General features: G+C 40.6%; 1 protein-coding gene across 2 annotated transcripts in view; it reads left to right on the top strand.

Moving 5' to 3' along the window:
* LCLAT1 (lysocardiolipin acyltransferase 1) overlaps positions 1–27,557 on the top strand; it is a 114,501-nt gene that overhangs the window by 8,167 nt on the left and 78,777 nt on the right. For both annotated transcript variants that reach the window (XM_075863440.1, XM_075863439.1), the window contains exons 2-4: positions 4,972–5,140; positions 7,298–7,496; positions 26,790–26,936. In XM_075863440.1, the coding sequence (XP_075719555.1) occupies positions 4,976–5,140; positions 7,298–7,496; positions 26,790–26,936 (511 nt within the window). In that variant the 5' untranslated portion in view covers positions 4,972–4,975. The remainder of the gene's footprint in view (positions 1–4,971; positions 5,141–7,297; positions 7,497–26,789; positions 26,937–27,557) is intronic.

Below are 27,557 nucleotides of genomic sequence, written 5' to 3'. Positions count from 1 at the left end.
AACCCCACAAACTGCCACAAACGCGCCCTAATTCATACCGTTGGCACGCACAGACGACTGTTTTGCAATATCCACAGAGATCTTTTTGGCTTTTGAACTTCATGGCCCCCGACCACTGCTTAGATACCATTCCTGTGATGAGGTTTGTGTGATCCACCCCTGGCATGCCCAAAAAAAAAAAAGTCTAAATATGCAAATTGGCAGCGGGTACATGGCACCGTATCCTCAGCTGTGCAACCTGCCAAGATGCCCTGAGGCTGCGGTTCCATGTAAATCAGATTAGAGAAAGTAACGACATGTGTCTGGGATTATAGTAATTGCGCATTGTGTTTCTCACTATTATATATTCACCGAATAATTACTTAATAGTCGTAAACCCGGCAGCGCAACGTTATGAAAATAAAGCGGGCGGCGCGCGGGAGCCGAGTGATTCATCCTTTGTTCAGTTACGTAACAATCTTATTATCGTCTTATTTATAAAGAGCCGTTAATGAAGGTTTACGAAAGTCAGATCAGGGGCCGGCGGAAATTAGGAGGATGTCGTGTAAACCTCTGCAGTTCTACAACGTTTCACGGTTTTGCTCTACATACAGTATGTCAGGATCGGCTGCAAAACTACAACGCCCTGCATGTCATAGGACACGTTGGGAGTAGTCGTTTTTCAACCGCCGGAGGAGTCATGAGTTGCAAATATGGTAAAAAATTCCATTTACACTTCTCACCGCGGCCATTTTTCGTTTTTTCACGGCACCATTTATTATACCATATAATTTATTGGAAAGCTAGAAAAAATGCATTTGTTAGAAAAAAACGGCAATTCCTCCATTGTTTTTTTGTTTTCACTTTTACGGCGTTCACGTGATGTAAAAACGACATGTTGACTTTTTTTTGCGGGTCAATACGGTTACGAATTCTATATATTTTTTTATGTTTAACCACTTTCAGGGCTTGTCCACACGTAACGGAAGTGCTGCAGAAAATTTCTGCAGCAATTCCGTTAAAAGTAGCAAAAATTCCGCTGCGGAAAAAATTTACAGTTTCTTGCGTTTTTTACCGCAGAAAATGGTGCGGATTTTGCAGTGTTTTTCTTAATGCTGGAAGATGGCGACATCTCCTCTGAAAAACGCAGCAATTCAGGTCAATTTCTGCTCGGAATTTTTACGCAGCGTGTGGATTGGATTTGTTATATCTCACCCACTTTGCTGTTACTGTATTCCGCTACGTGTGGACAAGCCCTTACAAGGAAAAAGATAATTATTAATAAAAATTGTTTTGTGTCGCCATATTCTAAGGCCCCATGCACAAGACCGTAAAAACGCCCATAATTACGTGCCCATAGACTTCTATTGACCACGGGTACCTTCCCGTTTGCGTACGGGAAGGTGCCCGTGCCATTGAAAAATATAGAACATGTCCTATTTCAGGCCGTTATTACGGCTCGGGCAGCCCATAGAAGTCCATGGGGCTCCCATAATTACGGATAGCTACGTGCGTGCATCCGTAATTACGGGAGCGTTGCTAGGCGACGTCGGGGGATTTACATCTTTGAATAAAGAGGAGCAGAGAAAATGGCGTCTGAGCGATCATGTGACCCTTTTGAGGGGTTTGGACATGATTGTGACATCATTTCCAAACCGACTTTTTTTTACGGGTCCCTAAATATGGGTAGAATACAGATGACAACCGACCCATATTTACGGGAGGTAAAAAATACGGTCGTGTGCATCGGGCCTTAGAGCCAGAACTATTTTTATTTTCCTGTCGACTGAGCGGTGTGAGGGCTTGTTTTTTTGCGTGACGAGAAAATATTTTTGATCAGTTTTTATTCTATTCTTTGACCGGGTTCACACTGAGTTTTTTGCAGGAGGAAAATCTGCCTCAATATTCCGTTTGTAATTTCTAGTCAGACTTTCCTCTGCCTGCACGCCGATTTTCGCTGCTTTTTTTCGCCAACGGCCATTGAGCGCCGCAGGCATAAAACGCCACGAAATACGCTTTCTCTGCCTCCCATTGATGTTAATGGGAGGTCAGAGCCATAAACGCCCGAAGATAGGGCATGGCCCTTCTTTTTCCCACGAGCTGGTTTTTCCGCTCGCGGGAAAAAACGTCTCCGCCTCCCATTGAAATCAATGGGAGGCATTTTCGGACATATTTTGGCGAGTTTTGTGGCGCGGTTTCCGCGTCAAAAAACTCGTAAAAAAACTCAGTGTGAACTACCCCTTTGTGAGCGACAAGGTTTCCAAAGAGCAGCGATTGTGGTGGTTCAATTTTTTTCTTTTTACGGCGTTCACCGTGTGGGTTAAACAATGTTACATTGTAATATTTCACACTTTTACAGACGCGCAGTTACCAGTTTTTTTTATATTGTTTTTGTTTGTATAGAAAAAGAAGTTAACTTATTTTTTAACATTTTTTTCATTAGTCCGCCTAGGGGACTTGAACCAGCGATCGTTGGATTGCTTGCACAATATATTGCAATACTTATGTATTGTGGCTCCTATTGAATGGGGTTTCCCAATTTATACATTTATGGCATATTCATAGGATACCCAACCCCCTTTTGCCTAATGCGGAGGCCGCAGAATCCATAAGGGGACTAGTGGAGAGTGGGTCGCACGTGCGCGCGGCACTCTCTATTCTGTTCAATAGGAGTTATGGAAACAGACAAGCAAGCTCTGTTCAGCTGTTTGCGTTCTCGATATAGGAGAAACTCGTTCTCGATATAGGTGCGGGTCCCAGAGCTGGGACCTTCAATACACCCCCAGGTGGGGTGCAATGGGCTGTCAGAGGGGCTATTGACCTTGGCATCTAAGGGGTTAAACGAGCGGGATTGTAGTCATCTACAATTCCGCCCGTTGCAGTGTAGTGTCGGCTATAACATACAATAGTATCCAGCCCGCCAGTACTGACCTTGATGCGTAGCTGGAGCTACACAGTGGAGTGACGTGCCCGACTATCCGATAAATTCCTGCTGATTCGGCGCAGGACTATTGACAACTGCTGCGTAGGATTGGCTCATAACTGGCGACGGTGCGTATATAAATCATCATCTACATCAATATCCACATCTTGCCTGTATTATATATCGCATTACATGCGCGGACATTGATGTAGTTGGTGATTTGGGTCCACGCGGTCCTGATGACGAGGCTGTACTATGGTGAGCGCGTTGTCATCAGAATCTCTCTAGTGCAGCCTCAGGCTTTCGGCCTTTTACTTCAATCGATCGTATCTCGATCCATTGACTTTATTTGTGGTGCGGATCGTTTAATCATGTGATTATACAATGATAATTCCAGGCGGTTTTACATAATTACTGTTTATACGCGCTCCGGTAAACCACTCCACCCCCCTGCCATGCTTCCAGGCATTCATGGGCACTGTGACGACTCCGGGCGCTGCAGACTTGCAGTTTAGTCTAGTACTGTAGGTACTCGGGTAATTATGAGTTTTTATGCTGTTTTTTTCATACTATAAAAATGTTTTTCTGCGTGGAGTATTAATTGGAATTCATCCCAAATGTGTCTGTTTGGGATCCAGATGTCTTGAGGGTTGGATGATCCGCTGACATGTTACTGGCACCACTTAAAGGGATGTTCAACGTTTACTACTGTACGTCAAGATCCATGAACTGAGGGGGCATTGTGGGAGGTAAATGGGAAACCGGCCCAGCTGTGACTACTGTGGGAGTAGTGGGGGCACTGCTGTGACTACTGGAGCAATGGGGTGGCACGGCTCTGGCTGCTTGGGGAGGGGGGTAAAGGCGCTGCTTGGACTGTATGGGATGGGAAAAGATATTGTTGTGACTTGAGGTGAAAAATGAAGCACTGCTGGGACTACTGGGGGGATAGGATGCTCGGTGTCTGCATGGAGTTCAGCTGTTATGATATAATGGCACCACTTAGCGTTCATTTAGACGTTGCGGTCAAAACCGCATCTGAAAAACTTTTTTTTTTCCCGCTACCGCATCGAGAAACACACAAAATTGTGGTAAAAACGCATGTGGTTTATGGATGCTACGTCTGAATGGACCCTTAGGGGTCAGTTCACACTGTGTAAATACTGAGCGGAAAAAATGCTCTGAAATTGACCTGCGGTGCAGAAACTTATTTATTTATGGCATGTCAATTTTATTTGTGTAAACGCTGCTTATTTGTTGCTTGTTTTCCCCATTGAATTCAATAGGGAGGTAAAACCCACAACCAATAGCAGGTTTTTTTTGCAGCGGGTTTGCAGCAATTCCGCCTAAAATAACGCAATTCTACAAAAAAATAAATAAAAAAATCTTATACTTACCCAGGAGTCTGTGCTCCTCCCTCCAGCGCGTCCTCCTGGGGATGACTTTTCATCCCATGTGACCACCGCTGCAGCCAATCACAGGCTGCAGTGTTCTCCTGGGATGAAACGCCATTCCAGGAGGCTAAGTGCTGCGTTTCTTTTGCGGCGTACATTTCGGGCGAAAAACTGCACCACAGTTTGGTGCGGCTTTTCGCCCGGAATTCCCTGCGGCGCTCAGGGCGGATACGATGTGTGCTTTTATGCAGCGTATCCGCCCCGTGTGAACTCTAATAAGATCCATGAACTTGAACATTGTGGTGGTGTGTAGAGGAAAGTATATGGAGGAAGGAGCACTGATGTGACTATCATGGGGAATGTGGAGATGTTGTTGCGACTACGGGGGGGGGGGGGGGGCCTCCTTTGACTACTGAAGTGACAGGAGGCATAACTTTGACTACTGGAGGAGGAATAAGGCCACTACCGAGGCTACTAAGGATGGGGGAAATGTACTATTGTGACTAGAGAAAAGGTGCTCATGGGAGTTCTGGGGACAGGGCTCCTCTGTTGTGATTACTGGGGGTAAGCACTGCTGTAACTACTGGGGGGGAAAGTTGCAGTGTATTTTTTTATTTTTCTTCCTTTTGAGTGTGTTGTATTTGTTTGCACTAACACTCCTGTTCTCTTGTGTTTCAGAGCCATGGTGTCATGGAGAGGGGTCTACTTTGTTTGCGCTCTGTTTCTGGGAAGTTTCTTCGGGAGCGTTTTCATGCTCGGCCCATTTCTGCCTCTGATGTTCGTGTCTCCTGGCTGGTATCGGTGGCTGACGGATCGCATCGTGGCTACGTGGCTGACCCTTCCCGTGGTAAGACTCCTGTATCCTCTATAGAGCAGTGTAAAGGTTCTTCTCCGTTACAGAAGAAATCACAGTTGGGCCCCTGAACTGGCCCCTGAACTTGTGCAGCAATGGCTTCTGGGTGGACCAGTCTGTAGTACAATCCTTCATTTTGGGGAGCTGTCCTAGGTATTAGTGGCTCTGCCCAGATTGCGTCCCTCTAATGCTGCTTGACAAATACAGCTCTGCTGTTTTCCCATTTAGCGCAACTCATTGGGATATCTCAATATGTTATTAGTGGACAATCTGTATAATTTTGACTCTAGGGTTTATTGTGATGCAGAAAAGAAAGTTAAATGACAAATCCCCTGTGTTACGGCTCTATCTTTAAACCATCTATGGCTACCAAAGAGACGATTGTGCACACTAAATTTATGCAGCAGATTCATCAGCAATCCCAGTAATTACACATTGGGATGTAAAACTTGGCTCTACTACATCTGTACTAGCCTGCAACATTAAAAGACATGTACTGTAAGCGCTTGTCCACAAGCTGGGAGATTTCCTCTCTGATGCTGCAGAATAGTGAGTGCAGCTCTGGAGTATAATACAGGATGTAACTCAGGATCAGTGCAGGATATGTAATGTAATGTATGTACACAGTGACTCCACCAGCAGAATAGTGAGTGCAGCTCTGGAGTATAATACAGGATGTAACTCAGGATCAGTACAGGATAAGTAATGTAATGGATGTACACAGTGACTTCACCAGCAGAATAGTGAGTGCAGCTCTGGAGTATAATACAGGATGTAACTCAGGATCAGTACAGGATAAGTAATGTAATGTATGTACACAGTGACCCCACCAGCAGAATAGTGGGTGCAGCTCTGGAGTATAATACAGGATATAACTCAGAATCAGTACAGGATAAGTAATGGAATGTATGTACACAGTGACTCCACCAGCAGAATAGTGAGTGCAGCTCTGGAGTATAATACAGGATGTAACCCAGGATCAGTACAGGATAAGTAATGTAATGTATGTACACAGTGACTCCACCAGCAGAATAGTGAGTGCAGCTCTGGAGTATAATACAGGATATAACTCAGGATCAGTACAGGATAAGTAATGTAATGTATGTACACAGTGACTCCACCAGCAGAAGAGTGAGTGCAGCTCTGGAGTATAATACAGGATATAACTCAGGATCAGTACAGGATAAGTAATGTAATGTATGTACACAGTGACTCCACCAGCAGAATAGTGAGTGCAGCTCTGGAGTATAATACAGGATATAACTCAGAATCAGTACAGGATAAGTAATGGAATGTATGTACACAGTGACTCCACCAGCAGAATAGTGAGTGCAGCTCTGGAGTATAATACAGGATGTAACTCAGGATCAGTACAGGATATGTAATGTATGTACACAGTGACTCCACCAGCAGAATAGTGAGTGCAGCTCTGGAGTATAATACAGGATATAACTCAGGATCAGTACAGGATAAGTAATGTAATGTATGTACACAGTGACTCCACCAGAAGAATAGTGAGTGCAGCTCTGGAGTATAATACAGGATGTAACTCAGGATCAGTACAGGATAAGTAATGGAATGTATGTACACAGTGACCCCACTAGCAGAATAGTGAGTGCAGCTCTGGAGTATAATATAGGATGTAACTCAGGATAAGTACAGGATAAGTAATGTAATGTATGTACACAGTGACTCCACCAGCAGAATAGTGAGTGCAGCTCTGGAGTATAATACAGGATATAACTCAGGATCAGTATAGGATAAGTAATGTAATGTATGTACACAGTGACTCCACCAGCAGAATAGTGAGTGCAGCTCTGGAGTATAATACAGGATATAACTCAGGATCAGTATAGGATAAGTAATGTAATGTATGTACACAGTGACACCACCAGCAGAATAGTGAGTGCAGCTCTGGAGTATAATACAGGGTATAACTCAGGATCAGTACAGGATAAGTAATGTAATGTATGTACACAATAACTCCACCAGCAGAATAGTGAGTGCAGCTCTGGAGTATAATACAGGCTGTAAATATAATATATTTACAAATTGATTCAACTTTTTATGCATATTTATCCTGTATGTGACCTGTCTATTTACAGCGTTCTCCTTCAATCATCACTTTTTTTTTCTCCCCGTCTGTTTCAGGCGTTGCTGGAACTTGTTTTTGGCGCCAAAGTGGTTATAACAGGAGATGGATTCATTCCGGGAGAAAGGAGCGTTATAATAATGAACCATCGGACCCGACTGGACTGGATGTTCCTCTGGAATTGCTTGTTAAGATACAGTTACCTCAGGCTGGAAAAAATCTGCCTCAAATCCAGTCTTAAAGCCGTCCCGGGATTTGGTACGTGACTGTTACTATTTCCACCAGTTTATAAATGTATGTGAGGTGAAGTGTATAAAGAGGAGTATTTTCAAAGCATTTTTTGTAGTGGCAATAGAAAATCAGTTTAAAAAAAATGCCTCAAGAAGTAACAGGCCGCTTCTTTTTACAAGGCGTGTTTGAATTTAGGGGTGTAAAAATTAGCTTTGTCTGAACTACACGTTGTATTTCATGGGAGATGTTTCCAGGCGTATTGAAAGTGTGTTTTTAGGTGTATTACGAGGCATTTTACGCTCCAAAATACGCCTGCAATTTGCCTGTGTGATCAGTCTTGTCCTTGTCTGCCGACAGCTGAAGAGTGAGAGCGCGCGCACACCCTCCTCTCTCCGGCTGTTTCTGTAACACTGTCCGTAGCTGATTGGACAGTGTCACAGCCATAGTAACACGCCCCCCTGCCATTACACGCCCCATTGACCGTTCTGGGGGTTATTTAAATATCGGGTGCCAAATATAACGGCACCGATATCTAAATAATGGAGGAGGGTGGAATTTTTTTTTTAAACTGCCCCAGGGTTTGTGCAGCCCTCCCCATTACATGCTGCTGCAGGATGTTAAACATGCAAGACCAGAAGGAAAATATGCAGGAACGGGGGTGCGTGCAAAATTGGGGACGGCTACGGATGTGCATTCGTAGCCGTCCGTAATTGCGGAAGCGTTGCTACAACGGCAGGGGATTCCCCAAGAGAATGGTGCCTACGCAATCATGTGACCTTTTCTAGTGGTTGGGACCTTTTTTGCATGAGGCCCCAGAGAGCGATTTGGGGGCTTTTGTCTCTTGCACTTGATTTTACACATCCAGTCTCCGTTAGGGAAGCGTCTTATTAATTTGCGCGATGATTTGTCTCCCGGGGGGGCAGCTTTGCAGAGACTTTGGCGATATCTTATTAAAGTGATGTCTCATTATAAACAACCCCTTTGAGACTGGAGCCGCCACTTTGATCAGCTGGTCACCCTGGTTTGGCACCCCTGGCATACAGATGATTTTGACCTCGGCAGCTAGAGATTTCCTCGTCAGCGGCCACTGCAGGAGAAATGTAGTATTACATGGCGGCCGTTCAGATGTATATACCGCCTCATAATACATGGACTGTTGGAATCCATCAGAACGGAAGCTGCTATTATAGAACGGCTCCCAATTCTAGCTGACGGAGGGGGGCTCCCCAGCTTGAACCCCCTCAATGACATTCATATGTTTTAATTGGGCACATGGACAGGAGTTGTCTTCATGAGGCATCCCCTTTAATCTATGGGTGAGAAAATATGGTAAAAATATGTAATAAAATATCAAAAACTGTAAAAAAAAAAAAACTGACCCCTTGAATTTCCCATGGATCCCTGGATTTTCGGCGTCTCCTCCATCGCTGTCTGCAGTTCTCAGGGTTTGAGATTAAACACATCCCCGGAGAGCAGGACTTTACCATCCGCTCTTATCCAAGCTCCGGAGTCAAAGGAGGTTTGTAATCTATTTTGTCTTAAGTGGAACTCAGGTGACAGATGTGGAAAAACACAGGATGTGAAACTCAACCGGCTCTGTTTCCGATTTTGTTAGAGGAGGACTCGGGCCAAGAGCGGAGCCGCCTGGAGAAAATGAGTATTCTTAAAGACAAGATGTGACAGCAACTTAGAACAGTTCCTATGCAGCAAGCTATTGCCGTCCTTGTCCAATCTCTATTTCTCTGCTTACTGTCAGTGAATGGAAACGTTCTTATTTTAAAGGTTGAAACTCCATCCTGGTCTTGTCCAGTTGACACAAGTGCAGGAAACCAGAAAGAGCACTCTGACACACTGTAACAAGCCCTGCACCTGTAAGAGCGCTCTTTCTTATAACAAGCCTTGCACCTTTGTCAACTAGGCATGACCAGGGGGTTTCAGCCTCTTGATGTGTCCATTCACTGACAACAAGCAGAGATCAAACAAATGCTTTGAAATAAAAAAAAAATTTTTATTACATCAATATTTTATTTGATTTTAACCATTTTTTGAATAGACTTTTTTTTTATAAAAAAAAAAGTTTTGTTTTAGTTTTTCCAATACAACTTTTTGTATCCTTCATCTGAACTGACGGAATCGGCTCAAAGTGCCGGCTGGAATGTCCGCTGCGGAAAACTGCACATAAAAAAACCCAAAACACATACTTACCTTCTAAGGTCCTACAGCCCGCCCTCCTGGGATGGCGTTTTATCCCATGTGATCCTGTGATTGGCTGCAGCAGTCACATGGGATGAAACATTATCCCAGGAGGCCGTACTGGACGAAGAAACACAGAATTCTAGTTACGTTTAGTTTTTTGCGACGTTATCGCTGCTTTTCTGCCGCCTAAAAATGCAACATCTGCTACAAAACACGGACAACAAAAAAGCAGCGATTACGCAAATATAATTGACATGCTGCGGATTAAAAGCCACACCGCAGGTCAATTTCTGAGCCTTTTTATTTCCGCTCATATTTACGCAGCGTGTGGATGAGATTTGTTCTCTCGCTACTACTGTATTTGCGGCGGATTTTCCGCAACGAAATCCGTTGCAGAAAATCCGCAGTATTTACGCTATGTGTGATCTTACCCTAGGGAAGCATTGCTTCTAGGGAGAGTAGCTCTATTACATGGCGCCATACAGAGGCATAAAACGGCAGCGCTACCTGCACGCCGTGACTGATCAGATACAAAAATACGTTTAATTACAAAATATAACATTTATGAGCAAGTCTCTTATAAAAAATTTAAATTAATTAATATATTGGGGAAGAAATAAATAAAAATAAAACAACCTCCCAGAAGAGGGAAGAATGGTATCGGTGTGATATCTGCCCCCCTATGAGAAGAAGTACCAGCAAGACTCCAGTGGTTGCCTACTGTCTGTAAACCTATTGTAATCTGCCATTAACCCCTTGGAGACGCAGCTAATTTTTGTGTTTTCATTTACATTTTTCCATCATTGCGTTCCAAAAGACGTAACTTTATTTTTTATTTTTCTTTGTACAAAGCCACATGAGAACTTGTTTTTTTTGCAAGACAAAAGAAATCCCCCCCCCCCCCCCCCCAACAAAAATCTTCAAGTATGTAAATGAAAAAAAAAGCCATGGTCTGAACATGTAGGACCCCTAGATAGTGGTAATGGGGAGTTGGTCACTTTGGATCAAGAGAAGGCAGAGTTACTAAATGGGTTATTTAGCTCTGTATATACAACAGAAGAAAGAGCCAGTGCCAGTGCTGAGGAGCTGATGTAGCCGGTGCCAGTGCTGAGCAGCTGATGTAGCCGGTGCCAGTGCTGAGCAGCTGATGTAGCCGGTGCCAGTGCTGAGCAGCTGATGTAGCCGGTGCCAGTGCTGAGGAGCTGATATAGCCGGTGCCAGTGCTGAGCAGCTGATGTAGCCGGTGCCAGTGCTGAGCAGCTGATGTAGCCGGTGCCAGTGCTGAGCAGCTGATGTAGCCGGTGCCAGTGCTGAGCAGCTGATGTAGCCGGTGCCAGTGCTGAGCGGCTGATGTAGCCGGTGCCAGTGCTGAGCGGCTGATGTAGCCGGTGCCAGTGCTGAGCAGCTGATGTAGCCGGTGCCAGTGCTGAGCAGCTGATGTAGCCGGTGCCAGTGCTGAGCAGCTGATGTAGCCGGTGCCAGTGCTGAGCAGCTGATGTAGCCGGTGCCAGTGCTGAGCAGCTGATGTAGCCGGTGCCAGTGCTGAGCAGCTGATGTAGCCGGTGCCAGTGCTGAGCAGCTGATGTAGCCGGTGCCAGTGCTGAGCAGCTGATGTAGCCGGTGCCAGTGCTGAGCAGCTGATGTAGCCGGTGCCAGTGCTGAGCAGCTGATGTAGCCGGTGCCAGTGCTGAGCAGCTGATGTAGCCGGTTCCAGTGCTGAGCAGCTGATGTAGCCGGTGCCAGTGCTGAGCAGCTGATGTAGCCGGTGCCAGTGCTGAGCAGCTGATGTAGCCGGTGCCAGTGCTGAGCAGCTGATGTAGCCGGTGCCAGTGCTGAGCAGCTGATGTAGCCGGTGCCAGTGCTGAGCAGCTGATGTAGCCGGTGCCAGTGCTGAGCAGCTGATGTAGCCGGTGCCAGTGCTGAGCAGCTGATGTAGCCGGTGCCAGTGCTGAGCAGCTGATGTAGCCGGTGCCAGTGCTGAGCAGCTGATGTAGCCGGTGCCAGTGCTGAGCAGCTGATGTAGCCAGTGCTGAGGAGCTGATGTAGCCGGTGCCAGTGCTGAGCAGCTGATGTAGCCGGTGCCCGTGCTGAGCAGCTGATGTAGCCGGTGCCAGTGCTGAGGAGCTGATGTAGCCGGTGCCAGTGCTGAGCAGCTGATGTAGCCGGTGCCAGTGCTGAGCAGCTGATGTAGCCGGTGCCAGTGCTGAGCAGCTGATGTAGCCGGTGCCAGTGCTGAGCAGCTGATGTAGCCGGTGCCAGTGCTGAGGAGCTGATGTAGCCGGTGCCAGTGCTGAGCAGCTGATGTAGCCGGTGCCAGTGCTGAGCAGCTGATGTAGCCGGTGCCAGTGCTGAGCAGCTGATGTAGCCGGTGCCAGTGCTGAGCAGCTGATGTAGCCGGTGCCAGTGCTGAGCAGCTGATGAAGCCGGTGCCAGTGCTGAGCAGCTGATGTAGCCGGTGCCCGTGCTGAGCAGCTGATGTAGCCGGTGCCAGTGCTGAGCAGCTGATGTAGCCGGTGCCAGTGCTGAGCAGCTGATGTAGCCGGTGCCAGTGCTGAGGAGCTGATGTAGCCGGTGCCAGTGCTGAGCAGCTGATGTAGCCGGTGCCAGTGCTGAGCAGCTGATGTAGCCGGTGCCAGTGCTGAGCAGCTGATGTAGCCGTTGCCAGTGCTGAGCAGCTGATGTAGCCGTTGCCAGTGCTGAGCAGCTGATGTAGCCGTTGCCAGTGCTGAGCAGCTGATGTAGCCGGTGCCAGTGCTGAGCAGCTTGTTGGGAAGGATCTGGGTGTAATAATCTGCATGCATCATATGTCCTAGGGGGCGCTACACTGGCGGAGTCACTTGTTGAGAAGGATCTGGGTGTAATAATCTGCAGCATCATATGTCCTAGGGGTAGCTAGACTTGGGGAGTCACTTGTTGAGAAGGATCTGGGTGTAATAATCTGCAGCATCATATGTCCTAGGGGGCGCTACACTGGGGGAGTCACTTGTTGAGAAGGATCTGGGTGTAATAACCTGCAGGCATCATATGTCCTAGGGGGCGCTAGACTGGGGGAGTCACTTGTTGAGAAGGATCTTGGTCTAATAATCTGCAGCATCATATGTCCTAGGGGGAGCTAGACTGTGGGAGTCACTTGTTGAGAAGGATCTGGGTGTAATAATCTGCAGCATCATATGTCCTAGGGGGAGCTACACTAGGGGAGTCACTTGTTGAGAAGGATCTGGGTGTAATAATCTGCAGGTATCATATGTCCTAGGGGGAGCTAGACTGGGTGAGTCACTTGTTGAGAAGGATCTGGGTGTAATAATCTGCAGCATCATATGTCCTAGGGGGCGCTACACTGGGGGAGTCACTTGTGGAGAAGGATCGGGGTGTAATAATCTGCAGCATCATATGTGCTAGGGGGCGCTACACTGGGGGAGTCACTTGTAGAGAAGGATCTGGGTGTAATAATCTGCAGGCATCATATGTCCTAGGGGGCGCTACACTGGGGGAGTCACTTGTTGAGAAGGATCTGGGTGTAATAATCAGCAGCATCATATGTCCTAGGGGGCGCTACACTGGGGGAGTCACTTGTTGAGAAGGATCTGGGTGTACTTGTAAATCATAAACTAAATAACAGCACAATGTCAATCAGCTGCTTCTAAGGCCAGCAGGATATTGTCGTGTATTATAGAGGCATGGACTCGCGGGACAGGGATGTAATATTACCACTTTACAAAGCATTAGTGAGGCCTCATCTAGAATATGCAGTTCAGTTCTGGGCTCCAGTTCATAGAAAGGAGGAAAAATACAAAGAAGAGCAACGCAGCTAATAAGGGGCGCGGAGAATCTAAGTTATGAGGAAAGATTGAAAGAACTAAACCTATTTAGCCTTGAAAAAAGACGACTAAGGGGGGACATGATTAACTTATATAAATATATTAATGGCGCATACAAAAAATATGGTGAAATCCTGTTCCATGTAAAACCCCCTCAAAAAACAAGGGGGCGCTCCCTCCGTCTGGAGAAAAAAAAGGTTCAACCTGCAGAGGCGACAAGTCTTCTTTAGGCCTTATTTACACTAACGTGTTAAACGTCCGTGGGACGGCCATTGAAACAGTGGCAGTCCCACGGACCTATGTAATTCAATGTGGCCGTTCACACAGCTGATTTTTTGCGGCGGAAATGCTGCGATTCCACCGCAAGAATTGCAACGCAGACAATAAAAAAAAGTTTATACTTGCCCAGATCTCTCTGCTTCTGAGGGATGAGTCGCCATGACTACGGGTAAGTATAATTATTACTTTTTTTTTTAAAAACTACGGTTCTTCGCAGTTGACATTGCGCCCGAAAAACTGCACCACAATTTGGTGCGGTTTTTCGTCGGAATTCCCTGCAGGCTCTGCAGCGTATAAGCTGTGTAATTTACGCAGCATATCCGCCGTGTCAATATAGCCAAATACTTTTGTATCGCAGTGTATCGCTTTTATTTGTGTTCTATTATTAAGCTCTGGCAAGGCTGATCACAGACCTGGAGACCAAGGCTACCTGCACACGTTACGTATTTTGCTGCAGAAAATACGCACCAAAATCACGGGAAAAATCAAGAAATTCGCAGGTAAAAATGCACCTAATCGCGCATTTTTCGGTGCGGTTTTTACATTTTGATGCGTAAATCGGTGCGTTTTCATGTTGCGGATTTTGGTGTGATTTTCCTCCGCACTAGGCAGATACAATTCACAAGCGGAAACGCAAGATAAATTGACATGCCTCAGATTTTCAAATACGTGCCGAAAAAGACCGCAGTGTGTACATGAGATTTCCTAAAATTAAATGTACTTTGCTGGCACTGTATTACGCTGTGGATTTGCTGCACGCAAATACACGCGGCAAAACTGCACGTAATACGCATTGTGTGCATTGAGCCCGATAGGCCTCCAGCTGACGTGGCCACATCTACGGCGAATGTCGCTGGGGGTTAAACATGTATCCACACAAACGCAGGAACAGAACCACAACCATGGGGCGCAGATACAGAGGGTCGCGTCCCTTTAAGGCACATAATTTGCTTTCCTCTCTCTCCCTGCTCTCTTGTTTTACCCTCTCCCCCCGCTCTCTTGTTTTACCCCCTCTCTCCCTGCTCTCTTGTTTTACCCCCTCTCCCCCCGCTCTCTTGTTTTACCCCCTCTCTCCCTGCTCTCTTGTTTTACCCCCTCTCCCCCCGCTCTCTTGTTTTACCCTCTCTCTCCCCGCTCTCTTGTTTTACCCTCTCTCTCCCCGCTCTCTTGTTTTACCCTCTCTCTCCCCGCTCTCTTGTTTTACCCTCTCTCTCCCCGCTCTCTTGTTTTACCCTCTCTCTCCCCGCTCTTGTTTTACCCTCTCTCTCCCCGCTCTCTTGTTTTACCCTCTCTCTCCCGCTCTCTTGTTTTACCCTCTCTCCCCCCCGCTCTCTTGTTTTACCCTCTCTCTCCTGCTCTCTTGTTTTACCCTCTCTCTCCCTGCTCTCTTGTTTTACCCCCTCTCCCCCCGCTCTCTTGTTTTACCCTCTCTCCCCCCGCTCTCTTGTTTTACCCTCTCTCTCCCCGCTCTCTTGTTTTTCCTCTCCCGCTCTCTCTGTTTTTCCTCTCCCCGCTCTCTTGTTTTCCTCTCTCGTTGTTGTGTTTGTTTTCCTTATGCCAAAATTCCAGCAGATTTTCCCCTTTCCTCCGCAATCTTCGCTCGTGCAGTCGTCAGCTGGTTCTGCTACATCGCAGCTGGAACGTATTTTACCTTTAATGGTCAAATGAAGAGTGTGCAAAATCCAAGAAATCCCCCAAAGTGACTATATAAGGTAGAGGCTGCGCCGCACGTTCTGATCAGTGAATTCTTCCACATCATATACCTGCCCTATCGGCTGCTTCATCAGGAAATAACCCCCCCCCCCCCCCCCCGCACAGGACCCCATCACCCGGAGCACATGCTGGATACTGGGCCCCACTTACTGCTTAATTCACCTGAACTAATTGAAAGGGTTTCCCATTTCTATAAATAAAGATTAATGAATAGATCTAATTTTCAAGATCTCTGCTTGCTGTCAGTAATTGTGTCTTGTGGTTTTGTTTTTTTTACATCCAGAGATTCAAAGCCTGTCTTGATCATGTCCCGCTAACACAACTTTAGGCCTTGTTCACACACTGCAACTTTGCAGATTTGCTGCAGCCAAAACCAGGAATGGAACCTAAACTGAAGAAATATAGAAAGGATGGCCGTATAGGTCTGATCTCCTGGATCCAATTTTGGTTTTGGCTTAAAAAATGCATAGAAAATCTGTAGCAATTCTGCACCGTGTGCACATGGCCTAAGGGTTTGTTACAAGAGAGGGCACTTATACACTGTAACGAGGCATGCAACACTGTATGTTTCTATCAACTAAGTTTAATTGTTTAATCAGTTTTCTGTAAATGAAGTTTAATCATTGTAGAAGGAAAAGTTCTGCAATTTACTAATATATTTGTGTTTTAATTCCTCACCATTTTCAAGATCTCTGCTTGTTGTCAGTCATTTTTTGTTTACGTTTAGAGGCTGAAAACCCCATACAAACCTCTTTGTTCCCACAGTTGAGAGTTTGTTAAAGTTGTAGACAATCTAGGCCAGCGTTTCTCAATTTTGCGAAAAATAGTACCCCATTTTTATCTAAATTACATTAATGTACCCCCAAGACTAAGATCATACACTGCACAATATGAGAATAAGTCTAGGTCAATTGCAGTTTCTTATGGCAGGAGCCGGATGTACTTTACTAATTAATGATATTTTACATGTCCTGTCAGAAGGTATGGTTTTGGTAAACTAAGTAGAATATCTTAATGCAATTATAATGCTATTATAATACTGCCCCCTATACACAAGAATATAACTACTATAATACTGCTCCCAATATACAAGAATATAACTACTATAATACTGCCTCCTATATACAAGAATATAACTACTATAATACTGCCTCTATATACAAGAATATAACTACTATAATACTGTCCCCTATATACAAGAATATAACTACTATAATACTGCTCCTATATACAAGAATAGAACTACTATAATACTGCCCCTATATACAAGAATATAACTACTATAATACTGCCTCCTATATACAGGAATATAACTACTATAATACTGCCCCTATATACAAGAATATAACTACTATAATACTGCTCCTATATACAAGAATATAAATACTATAATACTGCTCCCTATATACAAGAATATAACTACTATAATACTGCTCCTATATACAAGAATATAACTACTATAATACTGCCCCTATATACAAGAATATATCTACTATAATACTGCCTCCTATATACAAGAATATAACTACTATAATACTGCCCCTATATACAAGAATATATCTAATATAATACTGCCTCCTATATACAAGAATATAACTCCTATAATACTGCCCACTATATACAAGAATATAACTACTATAATACTGCCCCCTATATACAAGAATATAAGTACTATAATACTGCCCCCTATATACAAGAATATAACTACTATAATACTGCTCCCTATATACAAGAATATAACTACTATAATACTGCCCCTATATACAAGAATATAACTACTATAATACTGCTCCCTATATACAAGAATATAACTACTATAATACTGCCCCCTATATACAAGAATATAACTACTATAATACTGCCTCCTATATACAAGAATATAACTACTATAATACTGCCCACTATATACAAGAATATAACTACTATAATACTGCCCCCTCTATACAAGAATATAATTAATATAATACTGCCCCTATATACAAGAATATAACTACTATAATACTGCCCCTATATACAAGAATATAACTACTATAATACTGCCCCTATATACGAGAATATAACTACTATAATACTGCTCCCTATATACAAGAATATAACTACTATAATACTGCCCCTATATACAAGAATATAACTACTATAATACTGCCACTATATACAAGAATATAATTAATATAATACTGCCCCCTATATACAAGAATATAATTAATATAATACTGCCCCCTATATACAAGAATATAACTACTATAATACTGCCCCCTATATACAAGAATATAACTGCTATAATACTGCTCCTATATACAAGAATATAACTAATATAATACTGCTCCTATATAGAAGAATAGAACTACTATAATACTGCCCCCTATATACAAGAATATAACTAATATAATACTGCTCCTATATACAAGAATATAACTACTATAATACTGCTCCTATATACAAGAATATAACTATTATAATACTGCCCCTATATACAAGAATATAATATAATACTGCCCCCTATATACAAGAATATAACTACTATAATACTGCCCCTATATACAAGAATATAACTACTATAATACTGCCCCTATATACAAGAATATAACTACTATAATACTGCCCCTATATACAAGAATATAACTACTATAATACTGCCCCTATATACAAGAATATAACTACTATAATACTGCCACTATATACAAGAATATAACTACTATAATACTGCTCCCTATATACAAGAATATAACTACTATAATACTGCCCCCTATATACAAGAATATAACTACTATAATACTGCCACTATATACAAGAATATAACTACTATAATACTGCTCCTATATACATGAATATAACTATTATAATACTGCCCCTATATACAAGAATATAATATAATACTGCCCCCTATATACAAGAATATAACTACTATAATACTGCCCCTATATACAAGAATATAACTACTATAATACTGCCCCTATATACAAGAATATAACTACTATAATACTGCCTCCTATATACAAGATTATAACTACTATAATACTGCCCCTATATACAAGAATATAACTACTATAATACTGCCACTATATACAAGAATATAACTACTATAATACTGCTCCCTATATACAAGAATATAACTACTATAATACTGCCCCCTATATACAAGAATATAACTACTATAATACTGCCACTATATACAAGAATATAACTACTATAATACTGCTCCCTATATACAAGAATATAACTACTATAATACTGCCCCTATATACAAGAATATAAGTACTATAATACTGCCACTATATACAAGAATATAATTAATATAATACTGCCCCCTATATACAAGAATATAACTACTATAATACTGCTCCCTATATACAAGAATATAACTACTATAATACTGCCCCTATATACAAGAATATAACTACTATAATACTGCCCCCTATATACAAGAATATAACTACTATAATACTGCCCCCTATATACAAGAATATAACTACTATAATACTGCCTCCTATATACAAGAATATAACTACTATAATACTGCTCACTATATACAAGAATATAACTACTATAATACTGCCCCCTCTATACAAGAATATAATTAATATAATACTGATCCTATATACAAGAATATAACTACTATAATTCTGCCACTATATACAAGAATATAACTACTATAATACTGCCTCCTATATACAAGAATATAACTACTATAATACTGCCCACTATATACAAGAATATAACTACTATAATACTGCCCCCTCTATACAAGAATATAATTAATATAATACTGCCCCTATATACAAGAATATAACTACTATAATACTGCCCCTATATACAAGAATATAACTACTATAATACTGCCCCTATATACGAGAATATAACTACTATAATACTGCTCCCTATATACAAGAATATAACTACTATAATACTGCCCCTATATACAAGAATATAACTACTATAATACTGCCACTATATACAAGAATATAATTAATATAATACTGCCCCCTATATACAAGAATATAATTAATATAATACTGCCCCCTATATACAAGAATATAACTACTATAATACTGCCCCCTATATACAAGAATATAACTGCTATAATACTGCTCCTATATACAAGAATATAACTAATATAATACTTCTCCTATATAGAAGAATAGAACTACTATAATACTGCCCCCTATATACAAGAATATAACTAATATAATACTGCTCCTATATACAAGAATATAACTACTATAATACTGCTCCTATATACAAGAATATAACTATTATAATACTGCCCCTATATACAAGAATATAATATAATACTGCCCCCTATATACAAGAATATAACTACTATAATACTGCCCCTATATACAAGAATATAACTACTATAATACTGCCCCTATATACAAGAATATAACTACTATAATACTGCCCCTATATACAAGAATATAACTACTATAATACTGCCCCTATATACAAGAATATAACTACTATAATACTGCCACTATATACAAGAATATAACTACTATAATACTGCTCCCTATATACAAGAATATAACTACTATAATACTGCCCCCTATATACAAGAATATAACTACTATAATACTGCCACTATATACAAGAATATAACTACTATAATACTGCTCCTATATACATGAATATAACTATTATAATACTGCCCCTATATACAAGAATATAATATAATACTGCCCCCTATATACAAGAATATAACTACTATAATACTGCCCCTATATACAAGAATATAACTACTATAATACTGCCCCTATATACAAGAATATAACTACTATAATACTGCCTCCTATATACAAGATTATAACTACTATAATACTGCCCCTATATACAAGAATATAACTACTATAATACTGCCACTATATACAAGAATATAACTACTATAATACTGCTCCCTATATACAAGAATATAACTACTATAATACTGCCCCCTATATACAAGAATATAACTACTATAATACTGCCACTATATACAAGAATATAACTACTATAATACTGCTCCCTATATACAAGAATATAACTACTATAATACTGCCCCTATATACAAGAATATAAGTACTATAATACTGCCACTATATACAAGAATATAATTAATATAATACTGCCCCCTATATACAAGAATATAACTACTATAATACTGCTCCCTATATACAAGAATATAACTACTATAATACTGCCCCTATATACAAGAATATAACTACTATAATACTGCCCCCTATATACAAGAATATAACTACTATAATACTGCCCCCTATATACAAGAATATAACTACTACCGGTATAATACTGCCTCCTATATACAAGAATATAACTACTATAATACTGCTCACTATATACAAGAATATAACTACTATAATACTGCCCCCTCTATACAAGAATATAATTAATATAATACTGATCCTATATACAAGAATATAACTACTATAATTCTGCCACTATATACAAGAATATAACTACTATAATACTGCTCCCTATATACAAGAATATAACTACTATAATACTGCCCCTATATACAAGAATATAACTACTATAATACTGCCACTATATACAAGAATATAACTACTATAATACTGCTCCCTATATACAAGAATATAACTACTATAATACTGCCCCTATATACAAGAATATAACTACTATAATACTGCCACTATATACAAGAATATAATTAATATAATACTGATCCTATATACAAGAATATAACTACTATAATACTGCCCCCTCTATACAAGAATATAATTAATATAATACTGATCCTATATACAAGAATATAACTACTATAATACTGCCCCTATATACAAGAATATAACTACTATAATACTGCCACTATATACAAGAATATAACTACTATAATACTGCTCCCTATATACAAGAATATAACTACTATAATACTGCCACAATATACAAGAATATAACTACTATAATACTGCCCCTATATACAAGAATATAATTAATATAATACTGCCCCCTATATACAAGAATATAACTACTATAATACTGCTCCCTATATACAAGAATATAACTACTATAATACTGCCCCCTCTATACAAGAATATAATTAATATAATACTGATCCTATATACAAGAATATAACTACTATGAGGCCTCATTTACACGAGCGTGTGCGTTTTGCGCACGTAAAAAACGCAGCGTTTTGCGTGCGCAAAAGGCACTTGACAGCTCTGTGTGTCATCCGTGTATGATGCGCGGCTGCGTGATTTTCGCGCAGCCGCCATCATAGAGATGAGGCTAGCCGACGTCAGTCACTGTCCATGGTGCTGAAAGAGTTAACTGATCGGCAGTAACTCTTTCAGCACCCTCGACAGTGCATTCCGATCACCATATCGAGTAACCTGTTTAAAAAAAAAAAGAGGTTCGTACTTACCGAGAACTTCCCGGCCGTTGCCTTGGTGACGCGTCCTTGGTGACGCGCCTCTCTTGACATCTGGCCCCACCTCCCTGGATGACGCGGCAGTCCATGTGACCGCTGCAGCCTGTGCATGGCTTGCAGCTGTCACTTGGACTGAATTGTCATCCCGGGAGGTCAGACTGGAGGAAGAAGCCGGGAGTTATCGGTAAGTCAGAACTTTTTTTTTTTTTTTACACGTTCACGTATATTGGAATCGGAAGTCACTGTCCAGGGTGCTGAACCAGTTTAACTCTTTCAGCACCCTGCACAGTGACTGTCTCCTGCCGGGTTCGGTCAAAACGAGTTCGGCCGAACCCGGTAAAGTTCGGTTCGGTCATCTGTAAGACACTCCGTTCGGATGTTTGTAAACAGAAAAGCACGTGGTGCTTTTCTGTTTACATTCAGTTTGACAGCTCTTGCGCGAATCACGCAGTTCGCACGGAAGTGCTTCCGTGCGACCTTCATGGTTTTCACGCACCCATTGACTTCAATGGGTGCGTGAGGCGCGAAAAACGCAGATTTATAGAACATGTCGTGAGGTTTTTTTTCAGCGCACTTACGCTGAGCAAAACTCACGGACTGTCTGCATGCCCCCATAGAGTAATATAGGTGCGTACGACACGCGTGAAAAGCACGCGCGTCGCACGCGCGTATATTACGCTCGTGTAAATGAGGCCTAATACTGCTCCTATATACAAGAATATAACTACTATAATACTGCCTCCTATATACAAGAATAAAACTACTATAATACTGATCCTATATACAAGAATATAACTACTATAATACTGATCCTATATACAAGAATATAACTACTATAATGCTGCTCCAATATACAAGAATATAACTACTATAATACTGCCCCCTATATACAAGAATATAACTACTATAATACTGGCCCCTAAATACAAGAATATAACTACTATAATACTGCCTCCTATATACAAGAATATAACTACTATAATACTGCCCCCTATATACAAGAATATAACTACTATAATACTGCTCCCCTATATATAAGAATATAACTAGTATAATACTGCCCACTATATACAAGAATATAACTACTATAATACTGCACCCTATATACAAGAATATAACTACTATAATACTGCCCCCTATATACAAGAATATAACTACTATAATACTGCCCCATATATACAAGATTATAACTACTATAATACTGCCTCCTATATACAAGAATATAACTACTATAATACTGATCCTATATACAAGAATATAACTACTATAATACTGCTCCCCTATATATAAGAATATAACTACTATAATACTGCTCCCTATATACAAGAATATAACTACTATAATATTGCCCCCTATATACAAGAATATAATACTACTCCTATATACAAGAATATAACTACTATAATACTGTTCCCTATATACAAGAATATAACTACTATAATACTGCTCCTATATACAAGAATATAACTACTATAATACTGCCCCCTATATACAAGAATATAACTACTATAATACTACTCCTATATACAAGAATATAACTACTATAATACTGCTCCTATATACAAGAATATAACTACTATAATACTGCCCCCTATATACAAGAATATAACTACTATAATACTGCTCCCTATATACAAGAATATAACTACTATAATACTGCCCCCTATATACAAGAATATAACTACTATAATACTGCTCCCTATATACAAGAATATAACTACTATAATACTGCCCCCTATATACAAGAATATAACTACTATAATACTGCCCCCTATATACAAGAATATAACTACTATAATACTGCTCCTATATACAAGAATATAACTACTATAATACTGCCTCCCCATATACAAGAATATAACTACTATAATACTGCTCCCTATATACAAGAATATATCTACTATAATACTGCTCCTATATACAAGTATATAACTACTATAATACTGCCCCCTATATACAAGAATATAACTACTATAATACTGCCTCCCTATATACAAGAATATAACTACTATAATACTGCTCCTATATACAAGAATATAACTACTATAGCACTGCCCCCTATATACAAGAATATAACTACTATAATACTGCCCCTATATACAAGAATATAACTACTATAATACTGCCTCCTATATACAAGAATATAACTACTATAATACTGCCTCCTATATACAAGTATATAACTACTAGAATACTGCCTCTATATATAAGAATATAACTACTATAATACTGCTCCCTATATACAAGAATATAACTACTATAATACTGCCCCTATATACAAGAATATAACTACTATAGCACTGCCCCCTATATACAAGAATATAACTACTATAATACTGCCCCTATATACAAGAATATAACTACTACAACACTGCTCCCTATATACAAGAATATAACTACTATAATACTGCTCCCTATATACAAGAATATAACTACTATAATACTGGCTCTATATATAACAATATAATTACTATAATAATGCCCCTATGTACAAGAATATAACTACTATAATACTGCCCCCTATATAGAAGAATATAACTACTATAATACTGGTCCTATATACAAGAATATAACTACTATAATACTGCTCCCTATATACAAGAATATAACTACTATAATACTGCTCCTATATACAAGAATATAACTACTATAATACTGCCTCTATATATAACAATATAACTACTATAATACTGCTCCCTATATACAAGAATATAACTACTATAATACTGCCCCTATATACAAGAATATAACTACTATAATACTGCCCTCTATATACAAGAATATAACTACTATAATACTGCCCCTATATACAAGATTATAACTACTATAATACTGCCCTCTATATACAAGAATATAACTACTATAATACTGCCCTCTATATGCAAGAATATAACTACTATAATACTGCCCCTATATACAAGAATATAACTACTATAATACTGCCCTTATATACAAGAATATAACTACTATAATACTGCCTCCTATATACAAGAATATAACTACTATAATACTGCCTCTTATATACAAGAATATAACTACTATAATACTGCCCCTATATACAAGAATATAACTACTATAATTCTGCCCTTATATACAAGAATATAACTACTATAATACTGCTCCTATATACAAGAATATAACTACTATAATACTGCTCCCTATATACAAGAATATAACTACTATAATACTGCCTCCTATATACAAGAATATAACTACTATAATACTGCCCCTATATACAAGAATATAACTACTAGAATACTGCCTCCTATATACAAGAACATAACTACTATAATACTGCTCCCTATATACAAGAATATGACTACTATAATACTGCCCCTATATACAAGAATATAACTACTATAATACTGCTCCCTATATACAAGAATATAACTACTATAATACTGCCCCCTATATACAAGAATATAACTACTATAATACTGCCCCTATATACAAGAATATAACTACTATAATACTGCCCCCTATATACAAGAATATAACTACTATAATACTGCCCCCTATATACAAGAATATAACTACTATAATACTGCCCCTATATACAAGAATATAACTACTATAATACTGCCTCCTATATACAAGAATATGACTACTATAATACTGCCCCTATATACAAGAATATAACTACTATAATACTGCCCCTATATACAAGAATATAACTACTATAATACTGCCTCCTATATACAAGAATATGACTACTATAATACTGCCCCTATATACAAGAATATAACTACTATAATACTGCTCCCTATATACAAGAATATAACTACTATAATACTGCTCCCTATATACAAGAATATAACTACTATAATACTGCTCCTATATACAAGAATATATCTACTATAATACTGCCCCTATATACAAGAATATAACTACTATAATACTGCCTCCTATATACAAGAATATAGCTACTATAATACTGCCCCTATATACAAGAATATAACTACTATAATACTGCCCCTATATACAAGAATATAACTACTATAATACTGCCCCTATATACAAGAATATAACTACTATAATACTGCTCCCTATATACAAGAATATAATTAATATAATACTGCCCCCTGTGTAGAAGTATGTAGTTGTATTTGGATTTGCTATGTGTGATACATAAGGGTTGACTCGCATGACTGAAAAATTGTTGGTGTGCAGTTTGTGCTTTCTCAGTGGTGATGTGAGGAGTGATTTGTGGTAAGTTTCTGCTCTATAGTCTTCTCGGGCCACTACACCCATAGTCTATAGCCGAGGTGGGGAACCTTTTTTCTGCCAAGGGCCATTTGGATATTTATAACATCATATAAAAATGACCCCACTCTATTTGGTCACACATTTAATCGTTAACAATAACTCCCCCCTTATGTGATGGCGGGAGCTGCTTCTCTTTGGTGAGGCGCGTGTTGTTCGCCGGTATTGATATTGCGTTGGTCAGTCTGGAGCGCAGTCGACTCTTTGCAGTGTTAAGTTTTGAAAAGAACTCTGTTGTTCCGACTTACTTTAAGCGGTTTTCCCATCAGGGAGATTTATGACATATGCCCTGGATATGTGATAAATGTCAGATAGATGCAGGTCCCACCTCTGGGACCCGTAAACCCCGTTCTACCTCTCTGTGTTCCAGCTGATTTTCGACCACGAAGAAGAAAACAGTGCGGCTCGCTGATGATGCGGGCCGGAGGTTCCTCACCCCTGGTCCACAGCTTATAATAGTGCTGGAGCGTTATAAGAGGATCGGCTGATATCAGTCACACATCTATAAATGTCTCCGCACTGGAGATATGTGATATAAAGTATTTATCATGGGGACATTTAGGATGACTACACTATAGGTGACAACACAGAACAATAGCGGCACTACAGATTATTGTCTGGACTCCTCGGGGCTGATTTGGTCTGGTTTTTGTCTCCTCCTAGGTTGGGCCATGCAGGTCGCCGCCTTCATTTTTATTCGCAGGAAATGGGAAGAAGACAAGAGTCATTTTGAAGCCATGTTGGATTATTTTTGTGACATTAAGGAACCACTTCAACTTCTGATCTTTCCAGAGGGAACAGACCTGACCGGTGAGTAGACGGGAAAATAACGAGCCGTTGTGTAATCAAAAGTTCTGCAATTTTTTGATATACTTTGTGCATTAGTCTAATTTTCAAGATCGCTGCTTGCTGTCAGTGAATTTGCTCTTTCCAGCATCAAGAAGCTGAAAACCTGTCCAGACCTAATACTATTTACAGTTAGATGTTTATTTCCTCCGTGATTTAAAGGGATTGACCAGAATTAGAAAAGCATGTCAGTGTTCTTTTAGAAACCGCGCCACATCTGTCTACAGGTTGTGTGTGGTATTGCGGCTCTGCCCCTTTTTCTTCAATGAAGCGGAGATGCAATATCACGCACAATCCATGGACCGGTGTGGTGTAGATTTTGGAAGCTCTCAGTCCAGGCTGAGCAACATTCAGTAGCCACTGCAGGAAGCTGTTAGACAAAATGGGGGGAGTCCTCTGTCACCAGACCCTCCCCCATTTCTGCAATGCGATCGTGAGGTGCCTACGGGTGGCAAGACATCCGGGCCCTAATGAAGGCTCCCAGGTCTGCCAAGATGCAGGGCTTAAAGGTGTTGTCCAGAGCAAGACAATAATTTTGTTTTAAGCAGCTCACAATGCTGTATAAAGCCACGATCACCTCACCGA

The sequence above is a fragment of the Rhinoderma darwinii genome, chromosome 4 (assembly GCF_050947455.1).
Source record: "Rhinoderma darwinii isolate aRhiDar2 chromosome 4, aRhiDar2.hap1, whole genome shotgun sequence".
NCBI lineage: Eukaryota > Metazoa > Chordata > Amphibia > Anura > Rhinodermatidae > Rhinoderma > Rhinoderma darwinii.
Note: the sequence above shows the minus strand (reverse complement) of the source record. Positions and strands in the feature narration are given on the sequence as shown.